We start from the raw sequence: 18,127 nt of genomic DNA, 5'->3' as shown, positions 1-18,127 counted from the left end.
GTTCCCGAAATCTGTTTTGCTTGGATTGCAGCCCCTGAAATATTGCCTGTTTCTAAGTAACACCCTCCCCCCCCCAACAACATTGCTAAACCTGAGAGCAGCAGCAGCGGAAGCTGTCTCCTTAAAATCAAATAAACTCAGACGAGAAAGAAAGTAAATGTATACACAGCAAACGAATTATTATTTAAATAGGCCGGCAGTTGGCAAGACCTCCTTCAAACGCCGCCCCCCCCCCCCACTACATTTGAAGCCTGTTTGTGATACAGCTCACGAACAAACTAACGTAATAACAGCGGCTGCAGCGGCTGCCTCTGGCATCGATTGATCTCGTCTGTTACAGCAGTGGGCGGGGGATGTTTCCCGTTAAAGTGGCCATCTTTGTAAGGGGCAGATGAAGCCGCTCGTAGTTATTTATTTATTTTTTTAAAGGAAAGGGGGGGGAAAAAAGAAAAGAGCTAGGGCAGGCGGAGCCGATCTGTTCCTTCCGAACCGAGCGATTGCTTCTGCCTGCAGCTCGCGCGGGCCGCGGAAGATGGCGGAGTGCGTTGGCGGGGACAGCAGGGTTTCTCGCCCCTCAGGGGGGCCGGGTCAAACTTGGTGCCTCAAGCGAGTGGGGATGAGCGAAGAGTGGCTGCTGCTGGAGGACGGCAGCGAGGTGAGAGAGAGCGCGGCGAGAGCTGCCCCCCCATCCTCGAGCGCCGGGGCTGTGAGGGACTGTGTTGGGAAGGGAAAGGGAAAGAGAAAGGAAAGCTGCGCCTCCTGTTGCCCGCATTTGGAACTGCGCCCTCCTTTGCCTCGGAGGGGAGCGCGCGAATTGCCCTCAGCTGAGGGGGCCGGGTCGGGGCTGTGGGATCAATAAAGCAGCTGGGAGGCGGATATTAACCTCCTCATTTGCCTCTTGTACCGTATCCCTCTCAGCCCACTAACTGAAGCTTCTTCTTGTCCTTTCTCCACCCCATGGTTCCCCATAGCCTCGGTCTGAGCCGAATTGTTGTTGTTTAGTCGTGTCCGACTCTTCGTGACCCCATGGGCCAGAGCACGCCAGGCACTCCTGTCTTCCACTGCCTCCCGCAGTTTGGTCAGGCTCATGTTTGTAGCTTCGAGAACACTGTCCAACCATCTCGTCCTCTGTCGTCCCCTTCTCCTTGTGCCCTCCATCTTTCCCAACATCAGGGTCTTTTCCAGGGAGTCTTCTCTTCTCATGTGGTGGCCAAAGTATTGGAGCCTCAGCTTCAGGATCTGTCCTTTCAGTGAGCACTCAGGGCTGATTTCCTTCAGAATGGATAGGTTTGATCTTCTTGCAGTCCACGGGACTCTCAAGAGTCTCCTCCAGCACCATAATTCAAAAGCATCAATTCTTCGGCGATCAGCCTTCTTTATGGTCCAGAGCAGAATTAGGTCAGCCCTAAAAGGCCAAAATTTAGAGCTGGGGCTGAATGGGTCGTCTTCTTCTGTTTTCAAAGTGCTTGTCCCACCTTTCAGTTTAAACTTTTAGGGTAACATTCAGGAAAACAATAAAGCCAATTAATACAATAAAAAGGCAGTGAACTGCCAAAATAAAACAGCAAATAAAGCAAAGCCCTCAACAGTCAGCCTAGTGGGCCAAAACGTGGTTTGTTGCCCTACCCTGTAATTTCCATCCAGTATTATTGTTATTTATTAAATTTTTATACCGTCCTTCATCCAGGGTGGTTTACAATATAAAAACACAGAAGTGCATAACAGTAACAAACACATGCACACCCAGATTAAAAGGTCATACAGTACATTGTTTAACTGGCCAAAGGCTTGGGAGAAGAGTGTTTTTGCCTGACACCTAAAAATACGCAATGAAGGTGCCAGGCGAGCCGCCCTAGCGGGGGCATTCCACAAACAGGGAGCCATCACAGAAAAGACCCATTCTTGTGTTACCACCCTCATATGATTGTGGCGTCCGGGTCAGTTCATATGTGTGCCCAAACATTGCTTCATTTCCTTCTAGAATCTAGATTAAAGTGATGTAAGCGTTTACAGGATCACCTGTAACAGGACCACCTTAAGCATCTTCGCTCTGAGCTATATCTTAGTTAAATGGTACTTGCTCTCCTGAATGTGCTTAAGATTGTAGCCACAGAGGTGTCCATGTTGGCACATCTTCATCATAAAAGATTTGACCTTCACTTGTACCTCTATAAGGCAGTTTAAAAGAAAGTTTCGCCTGCCTAACTTAACACTTGCCCATCTGTTGAAATCTAGTGAACATCTTTGCTGGTTATGACAAAGTAGTTAGCATAATCTAAAGCCAGCCTGCAAGCTTTTGACACCAAGCGAAATGCAGTTCACTGTTCATAAATGAACAGCAGCCTGCATCAGCAGCAAAATAAGCCTTCTGATTTTGTTATCAGTATGGAATTGCAAAAGCAAAGGTGTTCTCAAGCCCATGGATACATTTTGACTTTGAGTCTCAGGCTCCATAGGCCTGATTAAAATGTTAACCATAATTCTGGGAACAAATGCTGTGGAAGGTTTCAAGCTTTTATTAAAATTTATATCCTCCTTAGTGGCTCACAGTGCCTAAAAATAAACAACAAGAACCAATACAAGGTACTATAATGAAAGATATGACAGATCTTCAAAGGATTGTTCATGTCCAGTTATTTTGGTCGAAAAGTGTGATAACCTTACAAGTGACAGGATGGAGAAAATCTGTGATTTGTCAGCTGTGTCTGTTACTTGGAGGCTCTGTACTTATGAACATGATAATCTCTGAAGCCATATGGTGAGATTGAACTGTGACAAGAGCCAGAAGGCAGGACAGAGTCTCCAAGAATCCCTCATCATATAGAAGCTGTGCAGCTTGAAAATATATTGACAAGCCTTCCCTCTTTTTAAGTCCCTGGAGGTGCTTTGAAAGCCATGCATCAATTGCAGAGCTTTGGGGTGAAGGAGAAATGAAGTATTTAATGTAACCTGAAAGGGGTTTATCTACAATACTGTATATATTGACATCATAGTCCAGATTGTTAAGTATTACGTTAATGTAATTTGAAGTTTGATCTTCATAGAAAAAAATGAATAAATGTCCAATTGCTTAATACAGGCCTAAAGCTGAATTAAATGGGATTTAGAAGAATTTATAATTGCAATGGCATTCTCAGCTGTTATTGGCTACTCAGACTTGTTTGTTAGGCTACCTTGGATTTGCCTGCTTGAGTAAATAGCTCTTTTTACAAATAAACAAATACTCATTTGTGGAAAACTAATGAACAACAACAACAATAGGTCACAGGTTTTAAAAATGTGTTGACTGGGATAACATGTTTAGGTCTAATTAATGAAGAGGTTAATGTTGTAGAGTAAACTTACCTGCCAGGCTTAGCTAGCTTAGCTCTCACCTTAAGGGAAAGGCAATCAAGCCTATTGTTGTACCTCAGTCTGCTAGAGAAGCTCAGTGTGTGAAGATATTTTGAACTGCTTGCTGTGTTGCTATACCACCTGTGCAACTTTTTCTGAATGCTGTATGGAAAAGTACATGAATCTGAGCTTTGAAGAGTTTGTAAGTAAACCATTTTTAACTTCCCAAATGTGTGGCCATTTTCAATGTTAGAGGAAGAGGAGAACTTTGGGAAGAACTTAGAAGGGCATATTTTAAAGGTCTAACAGCATATATTTCCATGCTTTGCTGCATATTTTGTGATTTTAAATTTATGCTGGGGTTCTCTCACTAAGGAGTACTTGCCCCAAACTTGCATTTTGGCATCCAGGAAAACATCTTTTTATATGCCTGTATTTCATTGCAACCAACATTGACATATCAAACAATCTTGGCACTGCAACTAAAATAAAGGAATACTTGTATGGTGGCTTAATGTATTCCCTTGAATTACTGTAAGAAACTAATGAAATACCCATTTCACAGCATTGAAATCCAGAATAGATATGTTTGAGATATTGGTAAAGGAGATTATTAATTGCTTGCTTGCTTGTTTGTTTAGGTAAGTATAGGTCGAGGAACTGGTGCTACTTACCAACTGATGTCAAAATCCTGTCCTTTGATGATCTCCCGGAACCACTGTGTTTTCCAGCAAAATACTGATGGGCAGTGGACAGTGATTGATAACAAGGTACGGAAAGTTACTAAAAATGAATTGACTTGAAAGATGCTGAATGTGGAATCCAGTTTGAAAATGTGATCAGGAAAGCTGGAGTGCCAGGCGAACTACATGAAAAGCTTATTTTGTATGCAGTTTGTAGAACAGTTTATGGCTGTGATAATGTATACCTGATTCTGTAGACTTTCTTTGTGAGAATTACCTCAGTAATACAGTGGACCCTCCGGATATGAATTTAATTCGTTCCGGGGGTCCGTGTGCACCCCGAAAAAAATGTAACTAGAGATTCTGCTTCTGTGCATGCACACATGGTGAAACCTGGAAGTATACACTTCTGGGATTGCTGCATTCATAACCTGAAAGTTATGTAACCAGAGTGGTACATAACTAGAGGGTCCACTGTATAGGATTATTTTCTTTCATATAGTACTTGGAATTTATCATCTAGACTGCAGAATTGATGAAGTAGCTATAATGAGTGGTATCCTAAGATTATGTGAGTGCAAGGTTTCTCTGTCCAATTTTGTGCAGTTTCTTCCTTCCACTGTCACCCCTTCCCACCAGTGAAACCAGCCACATTGTTGTTCAGGAAGGCCGACAGACTTATGGAAAGTTTTCGGGGGAGCTGCCATGGTAGCGGGGCTGGTTGCCTGGGAAGCCTGTGGCACACAAAATAGTAGTACTTGTAATAATAATAATATTTATAATAAAAATAATAAAAAATAGAAATCCTACAGCAGCACACATAGGATTTTAAAACAATATATAAAATATACAGTATATACATGAGAAAGATGTAGTACTTATAACCTTAACCAGTAAAACAAGTAAAAAATAAGCCACAAGCTCTGGTGTTAATATTCTTCAAAAAACCTGAACAAACTGCTAAAGTGAGATGGAAGTTCTAAATTCCGTAGCTGGATGCCATCACCAATAAGGTCCTGCAGTTACTGTATACTGAATTTCAGATGATTGTGGCACTTAATACTTAAAAGTACTACAGAAGTGTTAAAACATGCATTATCTACTTGTAATCCTTATAGCGGGAAAAGCCAGTGTTCTCTTTCTTGCAGAGGGGGTGGGTGGTAATGCTGAGAGAGAGTTTGAAAACGTGGCTTGCATTAGCTCACCTATTGAGTTTATGGCAGCCTTTTCTTTCAAGGAGCATTTGAGAGATACCCCTTTTCATCCACATAGCAGCCCCGTGGGGTTGGTTGGGGCGGCTGTGAGTGGCCATGCATTTGAACCCAGTAATCCCTGGTTCCAAACCCAGCACTCTTGCCCATTTTACCACACTGTGTCTCACATTTTGCTTTGGATGCTGTTTTGTCTTGTTGTATGTGCTGTCCTTTTAAAGATAACGCAAATATCTTTTCGATTATTCCCCCCCACACTTTTTTTGGAAGAGTTGTGTAAAGCAGGGGTGGTGAATCTGGTCCTCCAGATGTTGTTGGTCTACACCTCTAATCATTCCTGACTATGGGCAGTGCTTGCTGGGGCTGATGAGAGTTGGAGTCAACATCTGGAGGGGCACAGGTTCGTGACCCCAGCTTAAAGTGTGGAGATCCCAAAGATTTTGGTTAGTTCAGCTGATGAAGAGAGACTTGCCACATTTCCAACATATAAATCATGTCTTGAGTGTCATGTGTACCAGGGGCTGTTGTTTTTAAATCTTGATTTATCTTCTCAGGGAGTTGTAATAAATTTCTTTGGGCTACAGTCCCATTTACCTGGGAGTAAGTCTAGGACTAACTTCTGATTAGATGTGCATAGGATTGCAATGCTAGTTTTCTGGACAAATCACTTAATCAGCATGGATACATAAAATACAAAATCTGCTCTTGGCTCAGATGTTTCCTGTTGGAGTGGGAAATACTGCTTGTGTCTCATGCTAATTCTACTCTAGTGCTGGATCACTGTTTTTTGTTTGTTTGCAGTATTATTTGAGGAGTGCCAGGTTTTCCTTGCTGGCTTGTTTTTCTGGTCTGTTTGTTTTATTTTTTGATGTGCAGAAAAACAAGCACCTTTCCTAGCTCTCTCTTATTATTTTTTATCTTCCCCAGAGTCTAAATGGGGTCTGGCTGAATTGTGAACGCATTGATCCATCACGGCCCTATCTCTTACACGAAGGCGACTATATCCAATTAGGAGTTCCTTTTAAAAACAGAGAAACAGCTGAGTATGAATATACACTAATAAGGGAAGATTGGAAGAAAGTCAGTCCATTTCTGGCGCTGAAAAATGACCAGCTGACAGAGAAAACGAAAGACACGAGGGCTAAGCGTAAAATTAGCTTGGAGGAATCTGAGGCATCTGGAGCGGAAGGGCCTTCCAATTCCAGAACCAAAAGAGACAGGGTGTCTTCAGAAAATGACTCTTTGGGGAAATGTGAGGGAGGCAGGACGGAACTGTCCAGACAAACAACAGAAAACATGGAAACAGTGTTGGTTTCTCCAAGGCCCAGTAAAAAGGAGAAGAAGAAAAATCACTGTAGCACCATTCCGCCTGAGCATGGTTTAGCTCTTCTTTCTAAGGACCATAAAGCCCCAAATTTGGCACAGTCTTGGAATGGTTTGGAACAAATAATGAAAACTCTAGCAGATATGACAAAGCTAAAAGCCAAGATGCAGGAGAAACAGACAGCTGTCCTGAATGTGAGGCAAATGAACAAGTGTGCTCCTGTAGAGATCCAGGTTTTGGAGCAGGAATTGCAGGAACTGAGGGAGCAGTTATGCACTGAGCAGGAGCAGCAACAGCAGCAAGTGGAGCAGTTGCAGAAGACCGTTTGTGAAGAATTGGAGGTAGGTGCAGCTGTGATACTTCACCCACCCACTCTCATGTACCATTTGAAAACTTGCAAGTGTTGAAGTTGTGCCTAAGCAAGAATGATTGGATGGGGGAAAGGTTAGCATTTTTAGCATTGCCATAGTCTCCCAAACCACCACACCTTCATTTTCAGCACTAAGGTTTCTTAGTCCTCCATTTAGTGTGCCTAATGAGCTATTTTCAACAGTGTTGCCAAGTTGTTTGAAACTATAGTTTAGCTGCTTAAAAATCCCAGCTGGTTTAGTTATTAGCACAGAGTAGATTAATTATGACATTTCTCCTACACTGAAATATCTGACGTCAAGGAAAAAGCATGTGCAACATCATGTACACAGTGTATTGCGGTAACTTATTTCAGTGCTCATACATTGATTAGGCTGCCCAGTCATGTGCCATACCTTATTTCATACAAAAATTATCACATGTATAAAAATACTATGCATGAAGGAGTCAACACTTGGTCCTGTTTCACCGTAGAGTTTGTATTTTTTAAAATAAGCGCAGCATTTTAAAATTCACTGTAGTTGTTTTATGATGAGATTGGCAAAGAGAGAATTGTTTGCTCCCTGTCCTAATTTCCTCAAATTTCTTGTGTTGCAAAAAGCCCATTGATTAGTGAGACACATGAGTTGCATTTCTGCAGATGGTGCATCTTTTGGTGAGACTAGGCAAGATAGCAAGATCAGCAACAATGGACATGTTGCTCTCAGGATACTTGATGTGTTTTTAACATGGCTGCATCTACTGGCTTGTGAGCCACAGCTTACTGTATTTGAATGATGGACACCAGAAGATCAGTACTGAAGTGCAAGGCCTCTCTCTCCTAGAGCTATGGGTTCAATAAAAAAGATGTGAAGTGAATGGATTGTTGTTGTCTGATGGGCACAGTAGTTAGCAGAATATTGCTTCTCTTCCTTACTAGTTGCACAGTCACTTCAGTAGAGATTACAATACTGTTCTTTGCTTTGACCCTAAAATACTTCTAGTTCTTCCATCAGCAACTCTGCTTGAAATTCCTGCTGATGAAGTAGTAGCGCTAAGGAAAGTGTCTAGCAGTAAATGAACAATGGAAATACACTGTGTTTAATTATCTTTGTCCCTGTTTTATTCCTCATGGCCCCTGCTACAGAAGGGATAAGAATAGGATGGGTGGCAAAACAGAACTTCCCCTTCCGTCTGTGAAAGAAAGCCAACGAGTTTTATCACAGCAGGGTATAACACGGCTTCATTTGGTACAGTGGTACCTCAGGTTACATATGCTTCAGGTTACAGACTCCGCTAACCCAGAAATAGTGTTTCAGGTTAAGAACTTTGCTTCAGGATGAGAACAGAAATCATGCTCCAGCGGCATGGCAGCAGCAGGAGGTTCCATTAGCTAAAGTGGTGCTTCAGGTTAAGAACAGTTTCAGGTTAAGAACGGACCTCTGGAACGAATTAAGTACTTAATCCGAGGTACCACTGTAGTTTGTAACCATAGCGTAGGCTGTGCACACATTACCCCTTCTCTGGCTCCAGTGCGCTCCCACTGCTGGTCTTTGAACCTGAGTAGACATGAAGTTAGCCACAATCCATAGGTATCCTGGAGTCTTGTTTGCTGTTCTTCTAAACAGCCTCCATTGATTAAAAAATGAAAGCCATGGTGAAGCTGAGGTCTGTAGCTCTTAGGCAGCTCTCAGCGACAGCTTCAGTGAATTGGAGTTCAGTGTGGGTAAACAAATTAGGTAATGGGCATCAGATGACGACATCCCCGCTCCCCCTCTGGCATGAACAACAACCTAAAAAAGCAACCTGAAACACTGCCGGAAAAACCCCCTCAATGTATTTCAAGGCACCAATGTGCATATAGCCTGAGTGTGCAATTAAATTGCTAGATCATGGTTAATGCCCTAGCTATTATAACCATGGTGTTATCCCAGCTCTTTATTTCATAGTTCAATAAACACATTCTCCATGTCTGTAATACTTAATTTCCTCTTAATATATTGTAATTCTAACTCACTATGATCATATTATAATTTTGTGATTTTTGAAAAATAAAGCAGTAAGCTTCACCAATACCAGTTGTTCACTAATTTGTCTTTAAAAATCTGTTTAACTTTGATTACCTTTTTCATGTTTTTACATATATGATTCCAGCTCTTTATAGGTTTATAGTTCTATATGAACATATAACAAATTGTTTAGTTATCAAAGGAAGCTGTCTTTAAAATAATTTAATAAACATATGATGGGATCTCTAAGTGTGCTAAATTGAAAAAATATTTTTAATTACCTCCAGGACCATTCTCCAGTATTTTACTCACCTCTGCACATTCCCACTAAGTGTGAAAGAAATCTCTTTTCTGTTTTTGACAAAGCCAACTATTCCTTAGATTTGTGACCTAAGAGAAACCTACAACTAATAACGGTTGTCTGCTAAAACACAGTGATTCATGGCTGCTTCACACGTTACTTCAGTGAACAAGCATGTTATTGCTTGTGGCAGATGCTCACAAATGATTATGAATGGATAAGAAATGTGGCTTGCAATCTATTGTTTTTATTTACATCAAAATGTTTAATAGCTTTGTTCTATCACATTGTATCATCTGTATTGTATTGCGCTTATGATGGTAAAACATCACCATTGATAGTGTATGCATGATGGTAGCTTAGGGGCAGTAGGTTTTGCTGTGTGTCCTGTCTGTTCCTCCTAGCACCATTGGTGGGACAATCAAGGGGAGAACCATTACATTGACTTCCTGCCACACCCCCAGAACTTTGTCAGAGGTGCAGGAACAAGCTTGTTCTTGAAGAGGTAGAATTGAACTGGGCAGCTTCTTGGGTTGTGACTGTCACATACATTCTGCCATGCTGCCTCAGTCCTTTCGGCAATCCTTTCAGATATGGGGACTGCATTCATTCATTCGTTTGTTCTTTCATTCCCCACCTTTTTGCCTGACAGGGACTCAAGGCGGCTTACAGATAAAGTAAGAATAGCAAAAACAGGGAGTTCCAGAGTCTGGGAGCAGCCACTGAGAAGACCTCTCTGTGTCCCCAAGTCTGCCTATGAGGGTGGCAGGTTTGAGAGAAGTTTTTGCAGCTATTAAGGGCAGTGAAGACAGCTAAGCACACAGTACTAGTTGTGTGAGTGTGTGTTAGCAGCACACACCCCTAACTGTGGCCTAATGTTACACAATTTTTGCTAATTGGAAAGCTCCAATGAGTTTAGTAGACATTGTTAATGTCCATAAAGACTACACATTACAGCCTGCAAGCAGGACTTTTAAAACTGCTCTTCCAACAATGTAGAGCAGCTATAACATCCACTGCCTGCAACAGTTATTGTAGGTGACTGCTTCTTCCACCAAGGAGAAAGCCGTCAATGATTCACATTCTTGTGATAACACAAGCAAGGAGGGAGCAAAGAAGACACTGCTCCGGCTATTTTCCTTCCCTGTTAGAAACATTGGGAGCTACTTTATGCTGATTTAGACCAATGGTCTATCTGTCTCAGTTTTGTCTACTGGAGATGCCAAGGATTGAACCTGGGGTCTTCTGCACTTAAAGTAGATGCTTTACCACTGAGCTAGGGCCCTTCTCCCTTGCCTATACAACCACAGCAGAGAGAACAAACAAGTGAAGATACTCTAGGCATTACATGATTAGATAGTGCAGGGGTCTGCAACCCGCGGCTCCGGAGCCGCATGTGGCTCTTTTACACCTTTGCCGCAGCTCCGGGGCGGATACTAGCGAGGGGAGGAGGCGCATTGTGCGCCCGGACACTCCCCACTGTGGCGGTCGCTGTACTGGCTGTGACGTCGCATGGGGGTGGTGCGTGTGTTAGTCATGCACCGTCCCGACATCACCTTCCCGCCCGCCCGCTACATTGTAAGGGACATGTACGCTGGTCACTGTTTTGAAGGGGAGTGAAGAACACACACCAAAAAAAGGTAACTTGTTAATTTAACGTTTATTTCTATGAGGAGGAGTAATTCTGAGGGGGTCAAACAAAGAAATAATAAAAAAGTGACAAAAAAGTTATTTTTATAATGACGAGTTTTGCGGCTCCCAGGTTTTTTTCTTCGGAAACGGGTCCAAGTGGCTCTTTTTGTCTTAAAGGTTGCAGACCCCTGAGATAGTGTATTGTATAGGGGTATGTGTCTCTGATTAGGAATACTGTAAAAATAAAAATAATTGAAGATTTCCTTTTCAGGTTTCAGTTTTGTGTAGGCAGCAGCCATTTTATTGTTATTTTATAACTGCATGGAAGAAAACTTGTTTGACTCCTTTTAGCATATTTTGCACTAGCTTCTGTTATCCTTCATTTTGTTGTTCTTAGTTCTATATGTCTTTCCTTTACTTGACTGACAGGCTCTTATTTATTGTTTAGGGAGCAAAAGAGGAAGAAGGAGAAGGGAGACTGAAGGAACAACTGACCCAGGTTCTAGTGCAGGTAACGTAGCACAGTGTTAGGTTATTTCCAATGTTTGTATCGCTTGAGGATGTTCAAATGTTACCCCCACTGGCGAATTGCCAGGATGCTTAGTTCTGCCTCTTGCAGTGAGACATGCTTGATTGGCTGCAAGTAGCAAACATAGTGGATGATTAGGAAGAACAGAAAAGACAGTATCAAAACCACAAGCAATCTGTAATGATGGCTTGTTTAATTTGATTTTTTCTTGGCTTGGTCCCATCATTTTGTAAGTTATTACTGTTCATCCCACTGCTGCAGCACATTCTCTTCCCTCTTGGCACACCTTCACAAAATGTTACCTGGGCCAGAGGGTCTTTTTCTATCATGAGGAACATTTAGGAAATGTGTGGTAAGCTCTTTGCTAGGAGTAGAAACCTGTTGCTATCCAGATGTTGTTAGACTCCTCCACCAATCCCAACCAGCATGGTCAGTGGTCAAGGATTGGAGTTGTAATTCAGCAACATGTGGAGGACCACAGGTTCCCAAACTGGATGGTCGCTACTTTTGTGACTGAAGGCAGACTTATTTCCAGGTGCTACAATCATGGGAATTACCGCTGGCCTATAAATGTTCATTCAGCTCCTGATGTTATAGTTATATGTATGAGTACATTCTTAGGGCCAATTCAAGGTGTTGGTATCAGTGAACAAAACGTTGAAGAGCTTAGGACCCAATACTTGAAGGCACACCTGCCTCAGAACCATCCAACCTGAGTTGTAAGGTTTGTGCATGAGACTCTGCTTGTGGTGTCCTCACTAAGAATAGGCTAGGGAGCCACTCCGTATAGAAGGGCCTCTCCGATGTGGCACCCTGTCTATGAAACCTGTAGTAGAAAGCCGGTTGTCTCCCATTTTATGGTCATTCAGGTGACAGCTTCCTATTTTTGCAAGTATTCAAAGCAGTGTCGGCGTGGCCTTATCTGGTTAACTGGGTGTGATACACTGCTGTTAATTGTATTTTATGATTAATTTTATTTTAACTTTGTTTTGTATAGTTCATCTGGTTACCTTTGTACAGTTAGCAGCATCCTTACGTACCTTTTGCCTATTCATTTTTCTAATCTAAATAAGTTTTAAGTATGTGTATGGGATGCGGGTGGCGCTGTGGGTAAACCCTCAGCGCCTAGGGCTTGCCGATCGCATGGTCGGCAATTCAAATCCCCGCGGCGGGGTGAGCTCCCGTCTTTCGGTCCCAGCTCCTGCCCACCTAGCAGTTCGAAAGCACCCCTAAGTGCAAGTAGATAAATAGGTACCGCTTTATAGTGGGAAGGTAAACGGCGTTTCCGTGTGCTGCGCCGGTGCCGGCTCGCCAGAGCAGCTTTGTCACGCTGGCCACGTGACCCGGAAGTGTCTCCGGACAGCGCTGGCCCCCGGCCTCTTAAGTGAGATGGGCGCACAACCCTAGAGTCGGACACGACTGGCCCGTACGGGCAGGGGTACCTTTACCTTTACCTTATGTGTATGTTTTACGGATTATGTTTATTTAGAGGAAATGAGTTGTATTCATGCAGTGGGTTGACATATTTTCAGGATGCGAAGTAGAATCTGGCATTCCTAATTAGTATGTTAATGAGAATTTCTGTTTGGTATCTTATTTCTCAGCATCGTGCTTTGATGGAAGAACTGAGCCGTAGCAAGAAGGATTTTGAAGAGATCATTAAAGCCAAGGACAGGGAACTGAAAGAGACTAAGGTATGAACAGAAGAAAAATACACAGCAGTCGAAGTTTAGACCTTACTCCAAAGCCTCCCACTTTGCAGCTTAAGGAAGTTGCTCTCTGCTTTTCCATAGGTTCGCACCACCTTGCTTTTATTTCTACACTGTGGTGAAGTGGAGGGTTTTAGCTGTATATAACTTTAGGGGCATTTTGTTTTGTGCAGATTTTTAAGTTTAATAAAGTTTTCACCTTTCGGAAAGTATGTCTCACGTGCCCAATACATTCTCATTCTTCTACCATTGTTTACCTGATGTTTTTGGGTTCGTTTTCTTCTGGGCTACAGGAAGAGAAGGAGAAGGCACGAGCACAAAAGGAAGAGGCCTTGAGCCACATGAATGATGTGCTGGAGAATGAGCTGCAGTGTACTATTTGCTCTGAACACTTCATTGAGGTAAGATTTGAAAGATAAAAACTTTAAGAAGCAGTGGTAAGTATACATATATTTTAATCCCCTTTTATTGACACCAAATCCGTTTGAAAGTTGCTGAACCCGATTTTTATTCCTGGGATTTCTGTGGGTTGGATCCAATGATTCTGTGAGCATGGAAGGGATATGCGTGTGATTTACACAATTTCCTTTAAAAGAATTAAATAAACATTTGATTTAATGAATAAACATTATACATGCTATACAAACTCCAAAAGATAATACAGATATTAGAATATCATTTAATGCAACACATTCTATTATATAAATACATCCTATGCCCTTTTAAAATGTGTTCTTTTTTGGGGGGGGCTATTGGGTTGTTGTTTTTATTAGGTATTTTGTGGTTTTATATCTTGATTTTATTCTGTAAACCGCCCTGAGACCCCTGGGTATAGGGCAGTATATATATTCAATAATGATACAGTAATAATAATAGTAATAATAAAAAATAATAATAATCCTTTTCAATAATCCTACAATATCTTACTAAAAGACCATTGGCATCACAATTATCACATTTTAACATACCTTTAAAATATGTTAAATATCAATCTACTTTTTAAAAATAAGTATACAGATTATTTCCAAAAATCTCAATTTTGAATAATTGCTTCCAAAAATGTACAGGTCTAAGTCCATTTCCTTTATAGCGACAAATAAATAATACAGTGGTGCCCCGCAAGACGAAATTAATTCGTTCCGCAATTTTTGTCGTCTAGCGAATTTTTCGTCTTGCGAAGCACGAAATCCCATAGGAATGCATTGAAAATCAATTAATGCGTTCCTATGGTCAAAAAAAGTCTAAACAAAGCCAAATTTGGTACAACAACAGTTTATTAACTGCTCTTTAAAGTCACACATACTGTAAAGAGCAGTTCAAAAACTGAAGGGAAAATAAATTAACTTTATAAACAAAACATGTCTTTGTTTTTAGACGTCGCGAGACGTTTTCGTCTTGCGAAGCAAGCCCATAGGGGAAATTCGTCTTGCGAGGCAAATCGAAAACGGAAAAACCTTTCGTCTAGCGAGTTTTTTGTCTTGCGAGGCATTCGTCTTGCGAGGTACCACTGTACGTTATTCCTAGTTTTTATACACACACACACAATATTACTGGTTTCCATTTATTCATTTCCTCTTTTATCCTTTTATGTGGATGTTTAATAGAATCATAGTTGGAAGGGACCCTGCGAATCATCTAGTCCAACCCTGTGCGATGCAGGAATATGCGGCTGTCCCATACAGGGATTGAACCTGTAACCTTGGTGTTATCAGCATCATGTTCTAACCAGCCAAGCTATCCAGTTCTGACAGTTCATTTTCTTACATTGTTTTTAGTATTTTGAATTTTATTTTCCATTCTGAGCTGCCTTGAAGCTTCTGTAAATAAAGCGGGATAGAAATCCTAATCTAATGTATTATATATAATATGAACTTTTCAGGCTGTCACTCTCAACTGTGCACACAGCTTCTGCTCCTATTGCATCAATGAATGGATGAAGCGTAAGCTGGAGTGTCCAATATGTAGAGGGACGATATTATCCAAGACACGATCGCTAGTTCTGGACAATTGTATTGATAGGATGGTGGAAAACCTGGATGATGAGACGAAGCATCGCCACCTTTCCCTCATCCAAGAGCGAAAAGGTGAGAGGTGGGTCCTCCATTCCTAAGGCATTTGAACATTCCTTGGCACCTGCGTAGTGTAGTGTTTAATTAGAAATATATTGATAGCAAACTACAGTTAGGTTTCTGTGCCTTGCTTTATTTCTGTTCATGAATAAAGCTTTTTCAGTTTCAGATGCTGTTTTGGAGACAGCATTTCAAAGCTAACAGCAAGGTTGTTGTACATCCAGCCACCCACACCTAAAGATACAAAAACTTAGAAAAATTTAGATATTGCAATTTGGGTTAATCTTCTAATTCAGCCAACTTCTTCATTTCATGCTAGCATTGCTTACATTATTTATTATATTTACATTCGTTTTTCCGTCATGCAGCTGCTGAGAAGACACTGACTAGAATCTAGCTTTGCTCCTTTAAATTCCTGGGAGTTCACCTTAGTGAAGACCTTACTTGGAAAAACAATATAACTCAGGTGGTTAGGAAGGCCCAACAGAGACTCTTTTCCTCAGGGTCTTGCGAAAGAACAATGTTAAACAACAATTTATTAGTTCCTTCTACCAGTCCACAATAGAAAGTGTCTTCTCATATTGTATCACAGTGTGGTACGTTGGCTTGACAGCCATGGACAGAAAGTCTTTACAGAGGGTGGTGAACACAGCACATGATATCATGGGCTGTCCCCCGAGCCTGCTAGATGACATTGAAAGGAATCGTTGCCTTAGGAGAGTGAGAAAAATTCTCAGGGACGATTCACATCCCGGCCAGCACCTCTTTAATCTTCTACCCTCAAGCAGGGGAAATATAAGTATAATCAGTCATACCAACAGGCTAAAAAACAGTTTCTATCTGTGGGCTGTTAGGCTGCTGAACGGAAAATAATATAGTGCAGCAGACTTTCGGGGTTGGTGTGTTGTGCGACAAGCACACAGAGTGCAATGGGACTGAATTGGGGGGAGGGAGGCTCAGTTAATTTCATTGTATACATATTGTACATGGACAATAAAGGTGGTATTATTATTATTATTATTATTATTATTATTATTATTATTATTATAACTTCAGACTATGCTCTAGAACAGGGGATCCCAAATGGGGTCCATGGACTACCTGGAAGCTTCATTCAGGTGGTCTGCAGTGGGTCTGTGGATTTGTGGTTGAAGATGGGAGAGAGTACATACGTTATATGAAATATACGTTATATGAAATATTCGTATTGATTTTTAATTGTATTTTTATTGCTCCTTTTGTTATCTTGCATTGGGTTGTATTACAATTTGACTTCTATGGAATTCAAATTGTAATACAATTAAATAAAATGCAATATATAAGAAATAAAAGAAGCAATAAAAACCCAATTAATATCATGTAGCCTCTAGCACAGCACATTATAATGGCTACAACATGCAGAAAAGACCATTTCAGGTGGTTGGGGGTTGGAATTTGGGGACCACCTCCCTAGGACCAACTGATTAACTGTTATCTTGCAAGTGAGGATGGCATGTCTGCTACAAGCAGTCAAGCAGTCTAGAGTTCAGCTTAGAGTCCCAGTGATGGCCAAACTTTGCCCTTCAGCTGTTTTGGGACTACAATTCCCATCATCCCTGACAACTGGTCCTGTTAGCTAGGGATGATAGGAGTTGTAGTCCCAATGGAGGGCCAAGTTTGGCCATCAGTGGCTTAGACAGAGACACCTTGCATTGCTCCACCTCTGTATTGATTTTATGTTGAGACATTGTGTCTCCTTTGTTTCTCTTTCTTCCTCTTCTCTAACCCTGTCTGTGCTTTTAAGCATTGTGTTTGAGACAGTTGTGTACTTCCTTGAGAGAAGAGTGGGCATTGGTCCAAGGGAAGAGACAGTATTCAGTATGAAAGACCAGAGCTGTGCAGAATATAAAAGTTTTACCCTTGAGTACTGAAAGCAAAGCCCACTCCCCCTTAGTCCTCATTACCCTTTGCCTATACTGTACTTTTAAATGTATTTTTCCTGCACCATTGAAAAACAAATATACTCCCAAACTTAAATCCTTTGGTTGGGTATTCCTGCACTTGCCTCAAATCACTTTTGCTTTTCTTTTTTTTATCTGTGTATTTTAATTGCAGGGAAGCAGGTTGTTGCGGAGAACCCAGCGTCAGAAAGTGAGAGCAGTACTCTCAGCACGTCCTCAGACAGCGAGAGCAGTAGCATTACCTCAACATTAGACAGCGAGAGCAGTAGCCTTACATCTGTGCAGTCCATCATGTCATTAAGCAGCTTTGAAAGTGATGACTATGAGGGAGACTCTGACAGCCACCATGTTATCTGAAATACCTGCACCGTACCCTTGCAGTTGTTTCGAGCCTGCTCTGGATGCTTTCTGGGAGAAAGGATTGGACACTTGGAACAATGAAGAGACTGGAATTTGAATTGTGGATTAAAAGGGCTTGGCAGGGTCCTGTTCTTTTCTTAAGTGAATGTGCAATGTCCTCATCTCTGAAGAGTACGATTGAAAACTGTTAGGCTCAAACCCATTTTTAATACTAGGTGACTAAACCCATGTTTCTGTTCTTGCTATGAAAATTCTTGGAGTTGACAATGTACCACCAAACTTAAATTTAACTGCTTCCCTCCTAATAGGTTGGAGAGTGCCAGCTCATCAGCTAAATAACTGCTTAAGTGTAACCTGATGTAGTACATATTTGCTTTTTGTGTCAGAAAGCTGTTTACACATGACTCATGGGTTCATAAAGAGAATAAGGATATTTACAGCTGCATAAGTCTGGAGAAATTGTCAAGGTTAAATTTACCATGCCCTAAGCCCCAAAGAGTTTGATACCTAGCTTCCCAGAAAAGCATCTTAATCACTTTCTCTCAAGCTCTGTTGCCAAAATTGAGCAGACAGTCAAAACTGTAGCAGCGCTTTTGCATTTCTCTCTCTGTGTGTATGTGTGTGTGTAGAGTGTGGTAGGAGGGCTTTGGCTGAGTGAAGAAGTTGCATTTCTGAATGA

General features: G+C 41.6%; 1 protein-coding gene across 2 annotated transcripts; it reads left to right on the top strand.

Annotated features, from left to right (window-relative positions):
* Positions 1-361: 361 nt before the first annotated feature.
* On the top strand, positions 362-17,589 carry RNF8 (ring finger protein 8). 2 transcript variants are annotated; one of them, XM_081904101.1, is made up of 8 exons: positions 362-655; positions 3,975-4,103; positions 6,155-6,892; positions 11,290-11,352; positions 12,975-13,064; positions 13,373-13,480; positions 14,959-15,170; positions 17,243-17,428. In XM_081904101.1, the coding sequence occupies exons 1-8, from the start codon at positions 533-535 to the stop codon at positions 17,280-17,282; spliced, it is 1,503 nt and encodes a 500-aa protein (XP_081760227.1). In that variant the 5' UTR covers positions 362-532; the 3' UTR covers positions 17,283-17,428. The 2 variants fall into 2 exon arrangements, with proteins under 2 accessions (XP_081760227.1, XP_081760226.1); XM_081904100.1 differs by having other exon boundaries at positions 364-655; positions 14,959-15,163; positions 17,243-17,589.
* The last annotated feature ends 538 nt before the right edge of the window (positions 17,590-18,127 follow it).

This window comes from Podarcis melisellensis, assembly GCF_964234715.1.
Source record: "Podarcis melisellensis genome assembly, chromosome: 3".
Classification (NCBI taxonomy): domain Eukaryota; kingdom Metazoa; phylum Chordata; class Lepidosauria; order Squamata; family Lacertidae; genus Podarcis; species Podarcis melisellensis.
Note: the sequence above shows the minus strand (reverse complement) of the source record. Positions and strands in the feature narration are given on the sequence as shown.